Source organism: Sphaeramia orbicularis, chromosome 10 (assembly GCF_902148855.1).
Source record: "Sphaeramia orbicularis chromosome 10, fSphaOr1.1, whole genome shotgun sequence".
Classification (NCBI taxonomy): Eukaryota; Metazoa; Chordata; class Actinopteri; order Kurtiformes; family Apogonidae; genus Sphaeramia; species Sphaeramia orbicularis.
Window position 1 is genome coordinate 14,067,668 of NC_043966.1, and position 18,655 is coordinate 14,086,322.

General features: G+C 38.3%; 1 protein-coding gene across 9 annotated transcripts in view; it reads right to left on the bottom strand.

Moving 5' to 3' along the window:
* LOC115426912 (LIM and calponin homology domains-containing protein 1) overlaps nt 1-18,655 on the bottom strand; it is a 105,334-nt gene that overhangs the window by 63,216 nt on the left and 23,463 nt on the right. For 8 of the 9 annotated variants that reach the window (XM_030145176.1, XM_030145169.1, XM_030145170.1 and 5 more), the window contains exon 2: nt 2,893-2,963. In XM_030145176.1, the coding sequence (XP_030001036.1) occupies nt 2,893-2,963 (71 nt within the window). Of the gene's footprint in view, nt 1-2,892; nt 2,964-3,089; nt 3,108-18,655 lie in introns of those variants that run through there. The other variant, XM_030145175.1, reaches the window with a different exon arrangement.

Genomic DNA, 18,655 nt, shown 5'->3' on the forward strand with positions numbered 1-18,655 from the left:
TATTATTGTTTATTACTGATATAAATATTTGCTGGTCACATATTTTTCAAGAGGAAAACAAGAATAGAACTTAGCAAAATGTGACAATGAAAAATGATGATTTAACAGAGAAGAAAAGTTTTCAGTCACAAACTACAGCTAAATTTCAATTAAAAGCAGATTCCTAAATTAACAATTCAGAACAACTTTTAATTAGTCCCTCCAAGACGTTTTGATGCCAATAACTAAAACTAATTTAATTCTCATGAATTTTATGCAAACACAACTTTTCTGCAAATTTAATCAGACACTGCAGTCTTCTGTGCAAAAGCTGCCCTAAAGTGCATTTCTCCATTTAATAAAGCCTGTTTTCTTAGTATTATTGTAATTATGGGCCTTTTTGGTGAAAACATTTGGAACACTAAGTTTTTGTTGTCACAAAAGCTTGTCCCAATGTCTTGCAATTTTCACTAGAATTCCACAATTTAACTGCAAAAAACACCTCAAAACGTGTATTTTTATTTCTACAGAAATGCTTATGTGAAATCTTGTATTTTAGGCTGGAACACTCCACAACAAAGCATGTGAAAATGTGGAGGGACTGTTGAATAAGCATTTTACAAGAGTTTTCATGCAGGCTAACTAAAAAAGTACAGGAAATTAAAAAAACAAACACCAAAAATGTGTGATGCTGCATGAGAAAGAAGAGACAAAATAAGGGTCCCACAGTGACATCTGGAAGGTAAATAACACAGATCCTAAATCAAAGCTAGTTCCAGTACAGTTAATATCAGAGTAGAATATATCTGTGAGGAGGAGGAGGAGGAGGAGGAGGAGGACGAGGAGGAGGTCCTTCTTTCTGCAGTTGGAAACACATTCAGAGGCCAGCACTCTTGTTAGAAAATTGAAACTCACACCTAAAATACGGGGATGCTTGTCAGATGTGAACAAGTCACAGTTCCCGCCGTTCCCTCTTTTTCTCAGTCTATCTGCATCTCTAGTTTCATCCTTTGTGTGTGTTTTCATCAGAGGAAGCACTGTAATGACTCAGCCTTGTAAAGGAAACCCACCCTTGGATACTCTTACGGTGTTAGATATCAGCCGTCCTGTGATGTTCACGTCATTCCACTACTTATTTTGTGATGAAGTGCTGTAATTTTCCCCTTTCTCTCCCCAGCCTGCTTCATCTGCTTCTACTTCTGTTAGACATTTCTTGTTGTACTGTATGCTTCCCAGAATAACTTTTAAGCAACCCTTAGAGAAGGGTGTTCTCTATGCCATATACAGTATGTGTAGGAGGAAGGAGTGAGCATTGGCAACAGCAAGAAGAGAATATTTCTGCTCTTAAGTATTTCAGAAATGTGAAGAAATATGAAATGCACTGTGACCGAGGGATTTTGTTCAGTATGCATCAGTGCGTAAAGGTGAAAACTAAAGACCAACTTACTAAATACTAAAAGAAGAGTCTTCTATCATCTCCCGTCTACCTAAAACTACTTGTTTGTATCTGTTTTGTGTAGAAATCTGTGGCTTGTGTATCAAATTTTCCCCTAGAGATCAACATATTTGAAACTTATTGGAGCATTGTGAGGAAATGGGAATGACTAAAAGAGTGACACAGTTTTCCTGGATACAAAACAACATATAAACAGCCAAACAAATCATAAATGTTTCATCTTACAAGGATGAACAAGGACAAACGCATTTCCTGACACCTTGTGCATCGGAAAAACAAGGAGGATTTTGGAAATTGTTTGAATTTTGGCAGAAGAGACTAAATAACATAATGCAGTGATGTTAAATCTGCTCTCCCCTCATCCTCCTGAATTCCATTTACGTGCATTAGTTGATTAAACGCTGGTACTCATCATGATTTACTCGATCATCTCAGCCAACAAAGTTATTGCTTCAGAAATTCGGTTATATTTTTTGAAAGTGTGAAGCAATCTGGTATTTAACAGTTTGCTGGAAGCATAAAATAAAACATCCAGATCATGACTCCAAATGTCTACGATCATGAAGATGAAAAACAAATGACATTCTGGTCTCTGGCAAAACCTTTCAGTGGTCAAGAAGAGGTTGTGCAACCACTGTTCGATATTCAGTCATATCCTAGAAATTCCAAAAGCAGCAGGAACACTGCTAAATTAGTTTTGATGTCTGTATTCACAATAGAGGCGGATTTAACACTGGGCTTGTGTAACTAAACTTGGCACAGAGGAATGTGAAAGAAAAAAAAGTGCAAGTGAGTGTGTTTCCAGCCTTGTTTCGCCACTTCCACTCATTATGAGTGGACAGACAAAGGTTCATGTGTCACACTGGAGAACAGTGCAGTGGCGTCTCTGATCACTGGGTCAAAGGGCTACATCAAATCACTGCACTTATTTAAAAAACCTGTGATTGTTAATTTTCTAATTAATTGCATTTATGATGTGACTGCATTATCTGTTTCTTTTCAGGGTAAATGAACTGTAAGGGCAGAACAATACTGAAATAAACTAAATGTCTTTGCTTACAAGGACTGCAGGTATAATAAAATAAAAAGGATGCTTCATAGAATCCATTCCAAAATTTAACAGATTTGTTCTTAGCAAATGCTCTACCTTTCCACAAAGTTTTACAGAATTCAGTACTGTACTTTTTGCAACTCACTGACAGACAAACTGACAAACCTGTAAACAAACCAATAGACATAAGCAATTACAGTATCTCCTTGGCAGAGGTAAAAATGCACCTTGCTGCTCCACTGACTTTAATAAGCACATCTTTCACTGCCGCTGACAACATAAAAGGTTCTGTTTTACAGTGATGCAAATAGTAAGGCTTGGTTTCTTCTTCGGCAACAGAGATAAAATCCTAGACATTACATAATTATTGTACAAACTGAAAAAGAAAGAAATAGTCAAAACTTACTCGCATAGTAGTATCCCATTCTCCAAACCTCCTCTGAAATCCTTGTCACCAAAGCATCTTCCCGTAACAGCCTGCAAAGGAAGAAAAACGAGTGAGCAACACAACGGCTTCAAAGCAAAACACAAACTGAAATGCTCATATCAGTCACTGAATCTGAAGTCTAGACACAAAATCTTTACTTGGAACCAAACAATGACCTTTATCCACACTCCCTGCACGTCTTCAAAGTAAATCTTGGGAATGGTATGGAGAGCTGCACAAAGAGTTGCCGGTCGTATATCAAGTCCTCCTCGGTTAACGGTGCTAAACACTAACAAGCTTGACATAAGCTGCAATCATCCCGACCAAATGGCTCTGGCAGGCTAATATGTTGTGACAGGGGATTTATCGGGCAATAGTTGCACAGACCCTTTGAGGAGGAGAAGCTGAGAGTTTGCATGTATTCGCATGACTACAGTGATTCATTGGACATGTGTGCCTTTCTTAGAAATCACAGAATACCACGTACAAACACCCTCTTTACATTCTTAAAGTTACACAAAAATCCATCAAACAGTAAGCAAACTTATGCCTGTTTATTTACTGTAAAGTTCATGTATCTTAAGAAACAGTCAGAGCTTGGTGGTCTGCCTTCATCTTAAATTCTGAGCGAACAGGGTTATGCGAGAATAGCCGACTACTTGTAAAGAATAATATAAAATACACAATCAATTCAAGTGAAAACCTTAACAACTGGGGAATTATTTACTCCCACTCCAAAATATCTTCTCTTGTAGGAATTTCAGGCCCCAGGAGCACTTAAAATCCATTTATTCTCACAAACATTGGCAGACACTTGGCCCTTACATAGGGGGGAATCCCTTTGGACTGCTGGTTTGGAAGCCAAAACAATTACAAGATTAAATTTCCTGTGAGTTTCTTTTACATTTATTTGCACAGCTGTGTAAGAAAAAAAGTTTGGAGATGTAGAAGGTCTGGCCTGGCTGTGGGTTTCTGTCAGCTTCTTGGCCCATTGGGAAGTCTGGACCTGTTACAAAAGGAATGAACTGCTGTATGTCAGTGAGTGGGCCGACAGTAGGCCTCATTTCTGCTGCTGGGGGGGTGCTGACTCTGAATGTTTACTGGTCAGGAATAGGATGGACAGACAGATTCATAAAAAAGAGACAAAGAGAAGCATAGGGAAAGTTGCACAGATTTTTCTCTGTATGCTGACATTTAGTCTTTCACTGCCTTACTCCCTACTGTGGCAGTAGTTGTGAACAGGGCATTATGGTCCGGCTGTTGACAGCACAGAAGTGTTGAGTGAAGGCTGAAGTCTGAGTGTGAGGCCTAAATGTCTGCCTCACAGTCCAAACACATGGTCCAGAAAACTAACATTCCATGATTTCAGTATGACCCTGCTCTGTGGGAAGACATAACATTATCGGTCGATTAAACAACTTAAAGGGGCACAGCGTGTTAAGTGGCAAACTTCAATGACAGAGGAAACTCTTAGTAGGAAAGACAGACAAATTGGATTTTTTTTTTCATCCACAATTGCAGCATGGCTTTGTAGATGGAAAGCCTGTCAGTGGGAAAACTTAAATTCAGATACATGGTGAATACTGTATCTGTTTAATATCACCACCACAGTAGTATTGTCACTATGAACTTAGTGTGCTGCCTCTCACATTTAGGTCAAAGCACTACTGTACATATCCACAGTCTCACTCTGGGTAGTGCACTACATAACACTGACAGGCACTGCCGGAATGGAACTAAATACTGCTACTGTAGTTACATGCACTTGAAATATTTCCTTGTATTCAAACTTATAGACAGTTTGTGAGGCCCGCAGATGTAAATACTGGGCATTTCTATTATATGCAACTTTATGTTTGGACTATATCCAGATGTTTATGATGTTGAATGTCTGTCATAAACCGAAGGATCAAATGTTCCTTCATGGGTGGAGATTAAAACCCTCCTCTTCCTTAAACTATACATAAACTTTATCTTAATAAAACCCTGCTGGATTAGCTGGTAAAAACACAGCCGCAAATATGGAAGCAGGCCTGTTTTTATGAACTCATGAAAAGTTGAGATATATGGCTCCCATGGGGCAGTGATGCTATAAATATAGGATGATCTCATAGAATATGATTGAACTACCAACAGTAGTTCAAGTGAGTTCAACCTTAAACACTGACAGCAGTAAAATTCAACATAAACATTAATGTGGCTATAAAATTAATCCTAAATTATCACATATAACAGTAAAACACTGACAGGAATCATTTAACAGTGTAATGATCATTTAAAATTTTTTTCACACATATTACTTACATAAAGTAACTGTTAATGGAGTATTTTCACACTGTGCCATTACAACTTATAATAAACTGAGCACTTCTTCCACCACTGCTGAGAGGCTATTATCCATAAACAGCATTATCTTAGCTTAAAGCAAAAGTAGTAGAATAATTATCCTCCTTTTACTTTTTGTCTTTTCCAGTCTCAGTCTTCCGTCTTGGCCAGACACAGCCCTGTTGGCTCTGCAGACTGAGGTTTAATTTAATCAATGAGATTAATTCTGTCTCCAAATCTGCTACTGAGAAACATTTGTGAAACAAAAATACTTCATGTGCAGCTCTATGACTAGATGACAACAACAGAGGTGACTACTTGTTAATAAAATGTCCATCTTAAAAATATTAGGCAATTAAATTTCCTGATTCAACATTTAGTAAATTTTGTATATAAGAGAACAACCTTTCTATGGCCTTCTCTTAAGATAAATAGCCTTTTCTGATTTCACTAGAGTAACAGTCTGTGGTCTGATTCTAGTGAAGATTCAGTGTCCTAGATACTTTCATATCTGCAGCTTAAAAAACCTGCAGCGGAAAAGATGACCTTGATTTAGGAGCTCCTCAATAAATGTGTCAGATGACTGTTAGTTCTGTACTCTGTAAACCTGGATATGTTTCACCACATGGACATGTAGAGGCCACTGTTACCATGAAAGCCTCATTGCACAGTAAATATGATCAGGAAACACACTGGCTGTCACAGATGTTAACCTGCATGCTTTAACTACAGTAAAGTCACTCCATCAACTAGGTCAACTTTACCTTGTCAATGAGAGTGATCGCATGAGATTACAGTATCATTCCACGGTACAGGGAAAGATAATAGTGTCACCATGTGCGCAAGGATTACGTACAGTCAGAGCAGTATTTAACATTATTATAAAAACAAAAAAAAAACAGTGGCTGCTTTGAAGCCATACATAATGAAACTAAATGAGGATAATATATTGCTACAGATGGACTGAACAAAGCCTCATTCTCATAATTTTCAGCAACAAAGAAAAGATTTGACATTAAAATCAGCCTGTGGATGTATTCTACACTCAATAAATTCCAGATGACACTACGTTCATCTCTGGGGGCTCAAACCCCCACGTGAAAACCATCCTGTAGAGGTTAGGTCAATTAATACACTATCTCCAGGGCAGTACGTGCTTTGGGGTTTATTCATATTCACATAAATTACACATTTCTCTTCTGGTTATGTTATAACGTTTTTCTCATTATCTCGCTGTTCGGTTTGGCAGTGACTGTAAAGCTGCTAAGAACCTTGATTCATGGACATCTGTTGCTGCCATCACTGTCGTCTTGAGTTGAAACTCCTCTGTGGCCAGGCAGAAACATGGAGTTTGAGACAACAAACATCAAGGCAACATGTATATTAGTAGAAACAAAATGCGCAATCAATATACCAATAAACAGATGATTTTTGGAAAGGAAATTCAACCATACAGAAATCTGCAAAAAGATGCACAGGTCCATGATTTTGTTCTGCTGTTGGACATTATCCTCTATATATGCTTTATATTATAACATATATGGAGCTAGTACAGTTAAATGAATACCACAGGAAAATAAATATAATAAAGATGCTGGAAACTTCTGAATTTGAAAAGTTTTTCAAAACCACAGCAGGTTCATATAAGGGGACTCTTAAAAAGAGGAATGTGTACCCTTTGTTGTTTGCAGTGGAATGTAGCCCGTATTGTTTCACAAACAATCAAACAATGCCAGTTGGATATTTTCCCCTGCTTTTTAAGCTTCCTTCCCTGTGGAAACCTTTCATGTCCAAACTAAAGTCATTCTCATGGATTTGTGTCCAAAGCGGTCATCATTATCACAGTGGTATCCACAAAGATAGGAAGTCTCTGTTAGTTTAGAGATGAATGAATGAACTTTGCAGAAGAAAACATGATTTCTGCCAAATTCTGCTTTCCTGAGGGAGCAGTACTGTGTGAATCGTTCATATTTTACTTTGATGAATAATAAAATAGTAAAGCCAATATAGTTCTAACCTTAAAACTGTCAGGAGAATTTGCTTTCATGTTGTAAAAGATAAAATGACATTGTGATGAGAAGAGGCTGTCCATGTCTGGCAGAGGACTACATTCAGAAATATTTCACCAAGAAAAAAAGTACATTTTAAAACATGTCATGTAAAGCAATGTAGTCAGCATGTCAGCTAAAATAAGAGCTTTACTTCAAAGAACAGTAAGCATATCAGAACTGTCTGAACTGGCTTACTACGACCCCTCCACCCTGAGGGATATCAAGCGAAAACACATACAGTAACCCTGCAGCAGTAATCTCAGAGGCTGTTGATTGGACACTTACCTGTCCTAAATTAACAACCAATAATTCAAGGTTTGGAGACAGGATAGTTTCCATGACTTATGAAGTAAAACACTACTCACGTCAAGGCCCTGGGGCAAAGTGCGATCAGTCTGTTAAAGAGATGACAGCTGTTAGCTCCATGGCTGGCGAACATAAACAGAGACATGTGTAACCAACCCACACGACTGCTTTATAGCCACACGCCTTCTTTGTAGTCGAAGGCACTCTACTTTACAGGATGTTGTTTTAAGTGTGTTGCATAATCCTGATAGAATCCGACACTGTGCATCCAGGTTCAAGAACGCATGTAAACACGTCTTCTGGACTTTAGCCAATAATCTTGTTAATTCAACTTGGCAAGAGGGTTTAATCTGTAAATGCCTCTGGTTCTGATTAACAGTACAAAAACAACACAACATGGCCACTCACTTCTCAAGAGAAATTTTATAAGCAAGGGAACAGAAATTTGTATCACTGCTGATGCACAGTTTGTTTAGTCTTGTCTTTTCCTTGAGCAACAGAGCATACAATAAAATCATTCAGTTTGTTCATTGCTGCAGAACCTAAATCCAAAGGTTCATGACAAGGCAGAACACTGCGCTGGCAAAAAAGCAGAGTCAAGCAGCACGTTCTTATCATCACAGGAAAGATCCAACTCTGGTCTTTGCCTTTGTGCGAAATAGGATTTGTAGAAAAAAAAACAGTCCACAGCCAAACAACGGTACTAAAATTGATAACATCTGACTTTTCATATGAAGGGGCCCACTGGCTGTGGGTCCCCCCAACTCATGAAGCTCAAACAAGTTCAACCAAAGGTCAGGAATGGTATCTGACTACAATCAATCATCCGGACCTTTTCATGAGCTGCCACCACCATCATGGGGATCCTCTATTGTGACTGTGAACTGTTTGCTCAGTGCGCAGTGTGTTGGTATGCTACTGGATGAACCAAAATGGAGGGGGTTATCTGAGAATTTATGATACTAGTGTCTTTGAATATTAAGAAGTATAAACACAACAATTTAAGTTCAAGCATATTAGAATGTATTTTGTCATTTTAAAGGCTGAAACACTTCCCAGATTAAAACATAACTAGGAGTGCACTTCTGAGAGAATATAGAGAAACTCCGCACACATTGGGCTTCACCCGAACAATTTTTTTCATATTTTTCTTTTAAAATTTATAATAACATGGAGTAGAAAGAGGAAAATAAGAAAATGCTGCATAGAATTTCCAAAACATGTGAAGACAGCCAAGTCTAGCAATGAATTGAGTTTTGATTGTGGATCAAACTGAGGTAGGAGAATGAATTATTGAGCTGTTGAGTTTTCTCCTGTTCTCTCCACACTGCTCCATGGTTTTCCTCCAGGTGCTCCAGTTACTATAAGCAAGTACATATAGGTTAATAATAATAACAATAATAATCATCATCATTGTTGTTATACTGACTTTTTAATTTATACAAATTGTACAATATATCACTGACGTTTTCATGAAGTGATTTTTTTTCTCATTCTAATTACCAATATTTCAATTCAATTGAGGAGCGTCAGCCCGGAAAGTCATTTGTGGTGAATACATTTTTGGGAGCTCACAGGTTGTGCGGACCTTATTTCATATTTTCCATCTACTCTTTTGGGATCCTGCACACCTTTCATTTACTGAATGTGCATGTTGTTCACCTCTCTTCATTCAATATTTCAATTCACACACTACACTTGCATGTTGGTTCATGCATGAGGCCCAGTGTTACAAAAAGTGATGGAAAAAAATCCAAGATCAACTATAAAATTGACTTTGCTCCTATCTTTCCAATAGGTTTAGGCAAATGAAAACCAGCCTGGTAGTTTTGGCATAATCCTCCTGATAGACAAGCAAACAATATCAAAAACATTACATTCTCGGTAGAATAGTATTTTTTGAAAACTTGTTAAAAATAAAAAATAAAAATAAATAAATAAATAAATATAATTGATAACTGACATAAAACTACATTTTTACACATCAACACAAAACACTGCAAATGATCATTTTAGGTGTGCTAGTAGTGCTACACAATTTCTGCAGAATGACAGAAAGAGATGTATATACAACATATTAATCCTAAACTTTCCCATCCAGAAAGCATCTGGGGCCAATGTGGGCTTGGAAAACAGAATAACTTGTATCTTTTTTCTGTTGCCTAATTTTAGCATGCATCATGAGGTTTCTCCAAGCGGGCAGAGGTTTTATGAGATTTGACCTAATTTGAATCAAAGCCCACATGTCTGATTGCCACTAAATCACCAGCTGGTAACAAATCAAACCATTCATGATGTAAAACTGATCTGGAGGCAGTGACGCAGGCAGATATTGAACACATGCTGGAGTAAAAGACAGAGGGATAACCTAATGAATACACTCGGTCGAATGCCAAATTCAGCTGAAGTCAGACTGAGATGTTTTATTGAATGTCAACTATTCGTGGATCACCTTGGGTTAGAAACACAAAGTACATTCAGAGACTCACCCACAACAACACAGACATCTGAAGTTACATGTGTTTACAGAACGCCAACAGCAAACACCCCAGTTTTTTTGTTTTGACGGGAGCTAAAAAAGGAAGCGGCTAAAGTTCTAAATCAATTGAGCTGAGCAGGACTAGCTGTAGAGTCATTGCCCAGGCCAGAGACAATGAACAAAGGACTATTATGAAACAGGGATTATCACACATAATGACAGTTAATAGATGGTAATTGGCATGGTATTATACAGTGGAATCAGCACTGGACCGCAACAGTCCAATCCCAGAGCTGGACTTCAGCTTCTGAGGAGAATATTTCAGGCAAGTTCGATGACAGCAGACTATTTAGACTCTGTCTGTTGTAAGAGATGACCATGTTTCATAAACTATAATGGCAACCATCTTGAAAGACCACCCCGAAGTTATAAGAATAATGATCCTTGTCAAAAAAAAAAAAAAAAAAAAGAGCCCTGACTGGGAGTGGAATTCATAATTTTGTAGAAGAAAGGCAACATGAGAGGAATTATCTGTGGGACACCATGTTATGTAAGACCTTTAGTATGACCACAAGTTTACCATTCACATGTGCCAACCACACTCTGTGGGCAACGGCAATAAATTATGATGTGTAGTCATGCAGAACATAATAAGGTGGAAAAGATTAAGATAAATGACAAAAAAAATCACTCAAAGCTAAACAGAAGTGCACTGAGCTCAATAGACTGAACTATGTTTACAGAAACAACATTTTAACACTCCCAGATCAACAGAGTGTACATCAAAGTTTGCACTGTACACAACAACAGTTTACAATACTATGCAGTGAAAGTGACGAGGGAGCACAGCTACTTTAATTATCCTCTGCTATTCACATATTTAAAAACAGAACCACACATTCGCTGCTATTCTCTCATTTTGGTCTGGAAAGCACAAATGTTCCCAGATCCTGTGAGAGGCATCTGGCGTGGGAAACCTTACACAACCCCTGATTAGTCATCTATTTCTCCTACTCATCAAGATGCACCGATTTCATTTGTGCAAAAGCTATATTATATTTGCATTGATTTTTATCACTTTCCTATTTCCGACTGTTACACCCAGTCTCCACAGGACATATTACTAAACCTGTCCAAGCATATACTGCATGTAGGCACAACTTAAAACTTCTGAAAACACAACATAAAATATAGGCTGTCGTCTCAGAAATATATTAAATCATTAGATCAAGCTCAATCAGAAGCTAAATTGGAAACAGTCTGATAATAACACACTTGGGGTTAGCACTGTCAGCTGTGTGGGTGTGAAGGAGCAGGTTTAACCATGGTGAATCTGTTTTTAATGTCACACCTTAGTTCCTACAGACTAGCTCACTGCTTGTCCAGAGGAAGTGATAGGGTCTCAGTAAATGTCTGTCTCACCATAAATCTGAAGACCACCCAGCTGTTTCCTCCTTACATCGCTGCACTCCCAAATTTCTGTAATATTTCTTTAAAGGGTGAAAAATCCACCATCTCAAAAGGAAAACATAAAGTTAATATATGACCTGGAATTACACATTAAATTAAGAAAATTTAATGCTGCAATCAGAGTAGACAAAATAATAAATGCATATGCAGAAAACACTCCTCTTACAGCGGGCTGACTAGTTACCTTTGTACAGTGGTAATTCTGTTTATACTGTATGGTATATGTTGTAATGAGTCCCATTGCAACTTCAGGACAAACCTATGCAGTCTCTGAGCTCTGAATGTTGTTTAAAGTTTGAATAACAGTGTAATTGTAAAAATAAACTGAAGATTTGCAAGCACTTGATGCTGGTGGTTTTTACACCACTTACAGACGCTACATTAAAGCAGTGTTGGTTCTGTAAATGAAGTCTTCACCTTCACTTTAATGTTATAATGTTTCATTAGGTGTTACATTTGAGGACGGTTCTGTTGTTGTATGCCTCTTAAGCAGTGACAACTCTGAACACGCTCAGAGTTATTTTACCTAATAGTACAAATCACCTGTCTTAAACATCACTGTAGTGTAAACAACAGAGATATGAGTTAATTTAAGAGGAAATCACTTGTATTAAACAGAGAAATTGCTTCCAGGGTATTGTGAAGGTGGTCAGCAATATTGCTGGTACGTCTCTTCACCTGTACAGGATCTGGTCTTTGTAGAAAGCCCGATCAAACCTGGCTGATCAGAGCCAGATCCTGTGGTGGAAATTTCTGTTGTTGCTATCAGGATGCAAATACAGTCTACTATGATGCAGAACAAACAGGTTCAGAAGGTCACTTATTCCTACTGCTATCAGCCTTGTACATGACACAGTGTAATTTGGAAATTGTGTTGGTATTTGTTGGATGATTGTTATCTGGTTGCTGTTTTTATATTTAATTACTGCTTGAACAAATCACCTTACTAAAAATGTGTTTAGATTTCTATGTTGGGGAAGTAGAGCCATCTACTTTACATTAGAACATTAAGAAAATATAATGGACAATACATGACAAAATGCTAACTATTATACACTTTCTCCCATTGCGTAAAGGAAATTTTCTTGGTGAATTAAGAAACCATCTTAAAAGCAAGTAAGAGGTAGAAAGCGAGAAGCTGTCATATTCAACAAAACACTCCTTGAGAGTGATTTCAAGAGACAAGAGCAGGAACTTGGAGTGAGAGAGGTTTTCCAGCACTGGCTCAACCTTACAGTCTCCCCTCAACAGAGCAATAAATCAAACACTTCACAAGAGAGAGGAGACCCATGTGACACATCAATATATATGCTTCAATGAGATGCGAGTTCAGGGGTCATATTACACCTCTGCTTCTTTAGATCTTTTGTTCTTTTGTCTCCTTTTCTCTTTCTCTGTAAGAGAGTCTGCTCCAACAAATGAGCTACTGCTAATTTGATAGTGACACATGTAATTGTAGTATGCTGTGGTTAAGTATGTTCAGGTGGATTCTTGTCCTTCAGTAGTATATAAGATATCAATCAGGAAATGCTGTCAAAAAAGATCCTACTGCAGGCAAAGTAAGAGGCTTAACATTTTTTTTTCCAAGCTTAGGAACCTGGTGTTCAATATCCGACGTCTACACCACGTTCAACTAATTATTACTCCTATTAAGAACCATGGAAGCTTCTACAAATATCCTTTTTCAGTTTAGACATCCTTTCTTTCTTGTGTAAAAGTAGGCAAGGACATAGTGAAGGAGGCCTGGGCAGTTATTTTAAAAAAAGGTACACAATGAGACTGGTAGTATTGAGCTTACTACTACATCAGCTTTTCTATTGATATAGCCATTCACCGCTGAGCTGATGTCTAGTAATGAATTCAGCTGAATCAGAATGATAAAAGTATAATGTAATGTTTACAAGTTTTAGAAAAGCCAAGTTTACTTTCAAAAACTCTAAATTATGTAATAAAACAAGATCACATACAAACCAAAAGTTCCTGTGGGATTCTGGAAAGCACATAAATGCAGTACTTTCTAGTTGTTTCAGTGGATCTTTCAAGACAACCCTTGACCTTTGTTAGAAGTTGTTTCCTTTCACATGGAAGATGAAAAGCAGAACAGCCTTAAACCATGTTCACATAAAATTCACATCAGAACTTTACGTGATCAGAAGCATAGCTGATCGTTGCTCAGCTGTAGGTTTCTCTCTACAGACTTTCCTGATTTAACCTTTTAATACACATGGCGGGAGCTGAGATTTCAATAAAACGAAAGCTGGAATGGGTGTAACTCAAAACTCCATGAAAATGTGTTGAGCAACACATGTGACAGTAAGAACTAATTTTTGAGTAACAAAGACGTGCTAAGTATCAATGCAAGCAAAGAGCGCAAGTGCTGACAAGTGCTGTAAGCTAACAAAAAGCTAATGAAAAAGACAGTTATGCTGATGACAGATTTTTAACACCACAAATGCTGACACTGGATTTTGCAAAGCTTCTCAACAAACAGAATGTTTTATGACAAATTGAAGTATTCAAGTTAAATATCATTTGTACATCTGCAAATGATTGTTCAGGAATGAGAAAGTTTTCAACTCCTAAATGATGAATCTGTGACTTCCTTGGAAAAAAAAAAAAAAAACACTATAGAGACACATAAAACAAATACTTTAATACTTCCCTTCGACTGCACTGTTTTCAAACCACATTCTGAATTTAATAAAGTCCAGAAAATTCTGTATATTCTTTTAGTTATTCCTTTTAGTTTGGATATGTGGTTTTAGGGATTTTATTAACGGATAAATTAAAACCACAGAAAAGACAACAAAATTATACTAGTTATAAACTTGTCACATGATATCTTAATGATTCATGCTTAATATTAACCTATAATAAGTTACAGAACCAGCATGTTTGAAGTTGCAGGAAGTGGAAAACAAAAGACCTAATATATAAACATCACAAATATACAAATATTACAGTTAGATGAGCTGTACAGAATAGTAGAATTGCATCCGCAGGAAGCTGTAGGAAGCATATTTAAGTTCCATACCTGTCTGAAAACACCTGTGATTTGCCAAAACCTGCCATCATGGTGTAGTTTTTCTTGAGGCTCTAAGTTTAGAGAAGGTGCAGACATCTCGTTTCCTCTTGGACCACTTGAATTACAAAACGCTGAAAGGTAATTGTGGAATTCTTGCCAAGTTTGTCATAAACTATCATCACAGACATTTATACACAAGGAGCCATTCCTACTGAGGTGTGCCTAAAGCACTGTTCACATGGAACAAGGATAACCTGTGGGCGTTTAGTATGGCACATAGTCTATTTTTTACTCAAATTTACTAACTTCATTCTCATTATTTGTCAAGGGCGACTTCAGCATGTAGACAACTGTTGAAAGACTGAGAAAATACTCCTTACTGTAGTGGTTATGCTCATTGTCCATCTTATTTTTTAAGACATCCACTTTATGAAGGATTTAAGTTTGGTCTTTCAGTCAACATCTTTGCTATATCTCAACATGAATCTCCTGGATTTCCACCTGAGACAGTTTTAAAACTTAGATTTATCATCACTAATGGAGCTTCTATCATCCTCGACTAGGAACTAGGCTGAATAAATCTGCAGAGGAAATGAGAAATGTTACATAGCCCATGAAATTGCAGAGAAGTCGATTTGCACAAGACTAATATTTTCACAGGATCTCTGCATTTGCTGAAAAAAAAGGGTAGATAATTTGCAATGGGAGTTTTTAACTTTACAAATTACAGACATGGCTGATTCACAAGGGATTAAGATCACAGACAACATCTGCAATTATTACAAATTACCAGAGGTAATACCACAGGTAATACTAGTCTCGTGAGAATAGGGCTCAATTCAACTTTATATCAGACCTGTGAATAAGCACAAGATGGACAGCTGAAAGTGTCACAAATTCTCCAGAAACATATCTCTTTAATCTTCTAAGACCCAGCTATGGGTTTTCTGTCTACATTTGTGGACAAGAGTTTCACAACTTCATACAAAAACAAAGAAAACTGTCCACCACAAAGGACATTCCATAAAAATTTTAAAAACTGCATCTGAAAAAAATGTTGCATCATGATGTTTCCAATAGAGGCACTTATTTAATAAAAAACAAAAAAAGCTTGTACTTTGCTGACATTTCCTGGGTCTTAGGAAGTTAAGTTAGAAAATACAGTAAAGAAGTATAAAGTATTTGTGACTTTGTACAGTCTTTTGCGTCCGCATTCACAACTTTTTACATTCAAAGTAAACATTGAGCCTTAGGACAGAAGTGACTGCTTTCTTCTAAACCTGTTTTCCTAAGAGCTTACACAGACTGCATTGTGACGCCCAGTTCAGTCTTTATGCCTCTCATTCCCCTCGACTCTTGATAAGTCCCTCTGCTTAAACCAGCCAAATTTCCTGCGAGTAAAGCGGTCGAGCCATGAGCTAAATGTTAGTATTCCAGCAGGTCCGTCCCATTTCCACCCTGATTAGATGATGGAACAATGTTTGGGTTGTGGATTAACCTCACTCCTGGCCCCCATTGCTGCTACTCCCTTCCACCCCCTTTCCCTCCCACGTTTTTTCCTCCAATTCTCTTCTGAACCCACATGAGGGGATAGGAAGGAGTATTTGGCCTGAGGATGACTTGGCAGTTGTTGGGGATAAATGAAAGGTATGAAGGAAACTTTGACTGTAGGAAATGGGCTGCGAGGTAGGAGACAGGCTGTGGTTTTGAACATTGTATTGTTTTAGCTGCAAGATGATGCTGACAGTTGTGACTTGCCTGAGACGAGACAGGAGACAAAAGGAAACACAGGGCCTTCATTGTGTCGCCCACACTGGCTAACAGATCCCAGGTCACCACACACATTTTCATCTAAATGACACCAGACTATGGAAGCAAAAGTGTGAATAAATACATGAAAATTCACTGTTCCATTAAAAAAGGAAAAAACAACACTGACTTCAAGAGACAAAGAAAATTATGGAGAAAGGTCAGCCATCAGGAAAAGAGATCCAAAGGGGATTTCAGCAGATCAAGTAGGTGTCTGATGGTGGATAAGGTGTGAAATAACATCTGCCAAACCCCACGTGGATGTAGATTTTCCACTTGGCAAATCATGGAAGGTACCATGACGGTGGGTAAATACTTGCACTATATTAGTCATTTAATAAAATGAAATGAATAAATGAGATAAGAAAGATAATTCTGCAACAAAAAAAATCTGAATTATCTTCATTCAGTTGTATAAAGGGTCAGAGAAAGCCACAGAAACCCCATATTTTGGCATTATTTCCACTGTTTATATTGGTTGACTGGCACTCTTTAAACGACATCACCTTGTTGCACCATTAGTAGACCATGTGTCAAGTCTCTCGACAGATATTTACATCTGCATGGCCCAAAGATGTGAACATTGGGTCATATATAGCCCTTCCAGGAACTAATCTGTCTGTGTTCATGAAAAATGCTGTTGTTTACCTATTTTTACACATTAATCAATCCATATGGAGAACATCACTAAATTATGCCACACCACACATCCTCCCCTTCCAAGCTTGCAGTGACTTCCAACAGCTCTGTAAGATCAGAAACAAAGAGACTCCGTGTCAACCAAGGCATTGAGAGCTAAGCTTCCTAAGCAGCAGGACTTTTGGAGGGGCCTCCTCTGTGCTCCAATATCCTGCCTGCTGCAGTCTGACTGAGGCTGAGAGCAACACTCAGCCACTGGCAACACTGAGAGCCACAGACAGACTGACAGACAGACAGGAAGGCTGACGCCCCTGCCTTGACCTGCGGGGATGGACATCTTGACGCCAGTGTTGCATCAATATGGCCTTTAAAGGTGTTTTTATAGGGTTCACCCCATACACAGTGATATAAGTATTCAGAATTCAGAAAGGAAAAAAAAAAAATACATAAAAATTAAAAACTACATATGGACTCCATATTCAAAACCTAATTTAAGTAAAAGTATTCAGGTATTTTCAAAAAAGTAAAAGTGGTGAGATGTTTTGGGGTTAAAGGTGCAGTATGTGGGAATTATGTTCTAAGTAATCATGAAATGGCCTTGACTGTCACCAGACACTAAGGAATCATGTTCATTTCAAATACTGATATCACTGACAGTAGTAGTCCAGCCAGAATTTTTGCATTTGAAAAGCTCAGTGTCAACCCCTAAATGACATTGTCATTATGTGTTTTGGTCTGATGCTCCACCCATCACCTGTCTTCCAATCACCAAGTCAGTAGCCTTTCAGCATCCAGGTTGCCAGTTCCCACTGAGCTGTAGCGAGAACATTTCTGATCATAAATGTCTGACGTTAATAAACCTAAAAGGCTTCTTATTATTCCCAAATACGTTGTGACAAAGTGAGAAACAAAACAAGGATATGTGTAGGAGATGCTTTTGAAACATGGAGACGGCTGAAAGCGGAGAAGAATTTGAAGACTGATGCCGGCTCTCCCTTTGTCCAACCACCCAGTAAGAACCACTGAGAGCCGGGGCCACGGTCTCTTCACCCGATTCCAGATCAGCAGTGTCTTCTCCCGGTGCCGGGCTACGGTCTCTTCTCCTGGCCCTGGTGAAGAGACTGCCGGTCCGGGACTGGTGAAGAGACTGGGCACTGGTGTAGGAGTTGTTGCTTGCCATGGTAGGTCCTTGTAGTACAGTGTTTTCTGTGGAAGTGACCTCTTAATGAAGCGGCGTGTAATCTGAATGTGTGTGTGTGTGTGTGTGTGGGGGGTCCGTGGTTCGGCCGGTTTCTTATAAAACTATGGGGGGTATGGTAGCGATCTGTGCCGCTTGTACTTCGTGGAAGTAAAAATGAAACTTACGGCTAATTTACCTTTTCCCTATGTCCTGAATCTTTGCAACCTTTCATCTGAGTGGGCAGGACATTTGTCCTGGCCTATTATATATTATACTTATGTATAATAAGTCTGGTGATGATTTTTTTGTATGAAATTTAGGGTGTGGTTGCAAGGATTAGTGGAAACGCTAGTAGTAGATGCTCATGCTGGATCTGGCAACTCCTAGTCTAGGGGGAGGCAGAGAGGATACCATGCTCTACAGTATTTTGAATGTGACTGCAGTACCAGTTTTGGCCA